General features: G+C 37.2%; 1 protein-coding gene across 1 annotated transcript; it reads right to left on the bottom strand.

The window, feature by feature from the left end:
• Window positions 1-218: 218 nt before the first annotated feature.
• Window positions 219-2,223, bottom strand: LOC8272113 (aspartic proteinase CDR1). The gene has a single exon (XM_002509529.3). The coding sequence runs from the start codon at window positions 2,191-2,193 to the stop codon at window positions 814-816; it is 1,380 nt and encodes a 459-aa protein (XP_002509575.2). The 5' UTR covers window positions 2,194-2,223; the 3' UTR covers window positions 219-813.
• Between the last annotated feature and the right edge of the window lie 3,777 nt (window positions 2,224-6,000).

Raw genomic sequence — 6,000 nt, 5'->3', positions numbered from 1 at the left:
AAGATCTATTTTCCCATAATATAAAGAATAGAAGATTTAAAGTGGTCCATGCATTAACTATATCTTGGCAAGTAAGAAATTAAAAAATTAAAATAAAGAATGCTAGGGGCAAGAAATCATTTTATTACCTCCACTAAAAAAAAAAAATCAGGAGAAAATAAACGTTAGTTGTTTAGGAATACTAAGTCAAGAAATTAAAAATTAAATAAGGATAAAAATAAGTAAATGAGGTATAAAAATGGGTTTGAATTGGCCCAAACCCACTTCATATAAAAAACTGAATAAATAAATAAATGAGGTGTATTCTTGTGCATACAAATTGGACAGCCCTTTAGATATTTCTAAGAGCCCAATATGAACTGCTTGAATATAACTTAATACGCTAAAAGAGCTCCTTTTGTTTCCAGGTTGGATATATGTGTAGATCATAATTCTACATTATGGCACTGCTGCTGAGTAATTATTCCAATCACAGAGATCCCTGTATCTGACTTGGTAAGCAATTCACTTATATATGTGGCTACCCAAATTGAGACAATATGTACATGTGTACCTGTCAGGCTGTCACAGTGATGGCATGTAATAAAAGCAGGTATATAAGAAATGCTAGCAAAGAATGTGTTCCAATTTTGCAGGGATCATTAACAATCTTTTTGTGCTCTCTTCTTTTTCACGCATTGAAAGTTCTTGGAAAATACTCACCAACTAATTGTGTTAATAATGATATTATAATCGCCTGCAGGGCGTTCCTATAGGCAATTAGAAGTTAATTCTTAAGCTCAAGACATGAAATTCGCTGCTATTGTAATCAAATCAATCATCCAGAAGCTCACATTCAATCCTTTGAAAATATAGCTTCTGTTGCTTTAGATCATAAGCCACATTATAGTACTGCTGTGCAAGTATTCCAATCAAACAGGTCTCCTCATCTGATTCAGTAGGTACCAGAGCCAAGCAAAGCACATTGTCAGTGTACTGAAAAAACAGACCTTCGACTTGAAACACTAAATCTGCCCCATCAGCCAGATGAAATGTTGCATCCGGGAAACCTTGAAGATCTTGATTTAGTTTTCCTATGTAACACAGTGACAGATGCCTAGCAATGTACCGATACCGCGACAAGAAACCACTAAGAATACTTGAAACTTTGTCTCTAACTACATTGTATGCCTGTCGAGGTATATAAGACAATGTAGCTCCGCTGTCGATCACTACCCTACTACTAATGCCATTTAAGTCTACCCTCTGAAACACTATAGGATCGATATCAAGCCTTTCCTGCCCTATACTTATCCCTACAAGGGTTATGTAGTATAAGCCCCGTGGTACTAGTGGCGTTGAATACCCTTCAATCTTCAACTTATTGCCTAATGTCAATCGATGGAAACCATAAAGAGGATCGCCAATGTTGCCAATACAATATGAGAATCCAAAACCTAGTTTACTGATTATAGAGCTACCCGAATCTCCAAGTCCAAACACCCCACTTGCATAACCTGTTGGACCAGGAAGCTGCGTGTTATTGTGACCACAGCCAAATATTACGTCATGCATAATTGTTATACCATCATCTGGTGTCTCAAATAAGAGTTGCTCTCTAGCATATGTCCCTCTTGTTGTGGTCTTGTCCGCGTAAGTTTGACTATAATTGCAATCACTCCCGTGGGTAGCAGTAAAAGTTGTGTCAGTACGATCAAAATCGGAGCATGATACGTAAGTGGAGGAACTTGAAGGATTATACAATGGACCTTTCTGTTGATGACAATTTATGCAAGGTTCGCATTGAATCCATGTAAGAGAACTGCCAGTATCCATTACTGCATACTGTGGAACAGGCGGTTGACCAATGGAGAAATTCACGAGGAACGTACAAAGTTCAGAGAGGAGACTGGCTTCATATGCATCATCAGCAGCTGAAGTATCACCACCATCATAATCAACTACTGCTGAGTTTCTCTTGGATATTGCCTGTACGTAATCAAAACGTGCATTTGAGTTTTTCAGCATGCGTTTAGCTCGATCTTTTATGCTATCATTAGGATTATACGCCGGAGAGAAAATGGAGTCGCGGTGAATCAATTTAGTTGTTACAGGTTTGTTGGGTTTTGTGTTTGTAGTTAATGCTAAGGATAGAAGGGTTATTGTAAAGGTTAACAGAAAAGACTTTAATGTGAATGAACTTGTCACTTCCATAGTTTTCCAGCCTGGAACGAATAAAGGATACAGTTCTATAGCAAATTAATTATATATAGCGGGGACAAAGATAGTATATATGAACATGTTATGTTGAGAATTGGAGACTATCATAGAAATGGCATGAACTAGAAAGCAGCAAAGTTAGGAAACGTTAGCAAAGAGAAGTGGACAGCGTAAAGCTTGTGTCGAAATTTTTTTGTTTATATCAACAATCTTTTTGTCATTCTACTTTTCATGCATACTCAGTTCTAAGAAAACACTTCTTAACTAATACCATGTACAGTGTTGCCAAGGTACTAATGCTAAATCTTGAAATGCATAGACAATTTATTAGCATAAGGGCCTAAAAAGGTAACATTGACTGAGTTCCTATATATACAAATTGCTAACGTGATTAGAGGGATAACTGTCAATAACAAAATTATAGGAAGATAAATTTAGAAAGATTTTTTATTTACTCTTGAATGTAATGCATTATTTAGGATGTGTATCTAATCTGCAACTTGTAATTCTGTATATATAATTTTTTCTTCTTGAGAGATGAATAAGAGGAAAAGAGCTTTCTACCAAACCACAAAGTTTAGCATGGTATCAGAGCACCAAACTGATCCATGAATATCACAAAAATCTAATTTCTTCTTTCTTTTCTCCATTCATAATCTCAAAACAAGATATTCAATATGGCTGAAGAAAATAAAGCTATCACATTCAAAAACCAAAACCCAAACCTAATTGAATTACATAACTCCAACAACTTACCTATTGGTTTCAGATTAAATGATACAAATTTTAAGATCTGGTCACGTATGATAGAAGTTCATGCTATAGGATTAAACAAACTTGGCTACTTAAACGGCCAAACTCCAAAGGTGGATGAGGGTAATGCTGAGTACACAAAATGGTGTACTGAGGATGAAATTGTGCGTGGATGGCTGCTGAAAACAATGGAACCACATCTCCTTAGTCTATTCATTGATCTCCCAATAACAAAAGATATCTGAGATAGTGTCACTCAAAACGTTTTATGATGGAGCATATGATTCACAATATTATGAGCTGCATTGCAAGGCAACAAGAACCAAGCAAAATGGACAACCTCTTCACCTATATTACTGAATAATGTGTGGCAAGAAATGGATAGGCGACGTCCCATCAAAATGGTATGTAGCACAGATCTGCATGTCAGACAGGAGGAGATTCAGAAAGATCGAATTTATAACTTTCTTGCAGCTCTAGATCAAATATTTGATTCTATCAAAAATGATCTTCTCCGAATGAAGCCTATTCCAGGTATTAAAGAGTGCTTCAATATGGTCCGAAGAGAGGCACAACGACAAGTTACCATGCTTGGAAAAAGGGAGCTTGGAGAAGGTTCACATATGGCAATGATCTCCAAGACCTCTATTTCCAAAACAACTCTTCGAGCCATTGAAGATGCTGAAAAGGACAAGTTACGTTGCAGCCATTGCAATGGAACACGTCATACTAAAGATACATACTTTGAAATCCATGGTATCCTGACTGGTTTTTAGAAAAGCGAAAGCAAGGCAAGGGACGAAATAGCAAACGATCGGCTCAAGCAAAGATAGCCAACATCACAGATACTGAACCGAGTGTAGCTGCTGTTGCAACAACAACAGTTGAACCTACTGAATTTGGTGATTTGTTGTCTCTAACCAACCGCATATCTTTGGAAAATTTAGGTAAAATAGAAAAAGGTCTCTTTATATCTACAACATAACATATTGGTTGGATCATTGACTCAGGAGCGACAGAGCACATGACTTACAACAATTCTCTATTTCAATACATGACTCCACCACCCAAGAAAAATGTTATAACTGCTAATGGAGAGACCACCCCTGTTGTTGGTGCAGGATCAATGACCCTTACTCCCACTATTTCTTTACATAATTGTTTACTTGTTCCTGCATTATCTAATCACTTACTATCAGTTGGCCAAATCACAAAATAATTAGAATGTGTTGTCATAATGTTTCCCAATTTTTGCTTGCTTCAGGATATCCGGACTCAGGCGATCATGAGGCGTGGTACTAAGAGGAAAGGGTTGTACTATGTAGATGATGTTGCAACTGGTTACGTTAATCAAGCTCGTAGTCGCAATAATGATGAATTGAAGAATATTTGGTTATGGCATCATCGATTGGGACATGCATCTTTTGGTTATCTGGAAAAATTATTTCCATATTTGTTTGGTAATATTTTAGAATCTTCCCTTCAATGTAATGTGTGCACTTTGGCCAAAAATCACCGCATCTCATATCCTTTAAGTTTAACTAAGAGAACAGTGCCATTTGAGTTAATTCACTCAGTTGTTTGGGGACCTACCCCTAATACTTCTTAATCTGGAATTCGGTGGTTTATTACATTCATTGACGACTGCACTCGGATGACCTGGTTATACATTATGAAACATAAAAGTGATGTATATGCTATTTTTTTAGTCTTTTACAACATGGTTCGAACTCAGTATTCTCTTCCGATAAAGATGGTAAGATCCAATAATGGTGGAGAGTATTTAAACACTGAGCTTTCACAATTCTTTCAAGCAAATGGTATTCTACATGAGACCACATGTCCTCACACTCCGCAGTAAAATGGAGTTGTTGAATGCAAGAACATGCACATACTTGAAACAACAAGAGCACTTCTTATTGGTGAAAATGTTCCTCAAACTTATTGGGTCGATGCTGTCACTTATGCAATATATCTCATGAAAAGGATGCCATCACGAGTTCTGTCATTTCAAACCCCTCTAGAGGTGCTTGCCCAACATGTTCACATTCCATCCTTATTACAATTAGAACCACGAGTTTTTGGGTGTGTGGCATATGTTCATCTCTACAAGACTCAACGTACTAAACTTGATCCTTGTGCAGTGCGATGTGTCTTTTTCGGTTTCCACCCTTAACAAAAGGGCTATAGATGTTACCATCCTTCCACTCGCCATATGTATGTTAGCATGGATATCACCTTATCAGAAACAAAACATTTCTTTAACAATCAAACCATCTCTAGTTCTCAGAGGGAGATACTTCATGATAACTACAGTTGGATTAATGTTCCTCAACCAATGGAGTTTTTTAGGTCAGGGGGAGAAATTCATCAACCAAATGAACAAGACATTCTTGTTGGATATAATGACGATATTCCTGAGGAAGACGCCCTATCCTCCTCTCCTCAAGTACAGACCCAAGAGCCAACGGATATTCCTGAGGTAAGTAAGCTTTAATACTCTATTACCTGCACCAATTTTTTCTTTGCCTTCTAGACAGAATCGTGGGAACCCACTTGATAGGTACTCTCTTGATGGAAAAGCAAAATATACAATTACCAAGTTTGTCTCTACTCATAGACTATCATCACAACATCAAGCCTTTGTCAATCAAATGGAGAGCACAAAGATACCTACAAAGGTCCAAGAAGCTCTAGAAAACTCAAAATGGGCAGTGGCAATGCAAGTTAAAATGGATGATGCACTACAAAAAAATGGCACATGGAACATTGTGTCACTTCCACCAGAAAAAAAACCAGTTGGATGCAAATGGATATTCACGCTCAAGCATAAAGCAGATGGGACGATTGATCGATACAAGGCAAGGTTGGTAGCAAAGGGATACACACAATTATATGGCATTGATTACCAAGAAACTTTTACCCTAGTTGCAAAGATGAATACGGTCAAGCTCCTATTATCATTGGCGGCAAATTTCAATTGGCCACTGAAACAATTTGATGTAAAAAATGCCTTTTTACATGGGGACTTAGAAGAGGAAGTGTACA

This window comes from Ricinus communis, chromosome 5 (assembly GCF_019578655.1).
Source record: "Ricinus communis isolate WT05 ecotype wild-type chromosome 5, ASM1957865v1, whole genome shotgun sequence".
In the NCBI taxonomy this organism is placed as follows: domain Eukaryota; kingdom Viridiplantae; phylum Streptophyta; class Magnoliopsida; order Malpighiales; family Euphorbiaceae; genus Ricinus; species Ricinus communis.
This window is presented reverse-complemented; position numbering and strand designations above follow the sequence as displayed.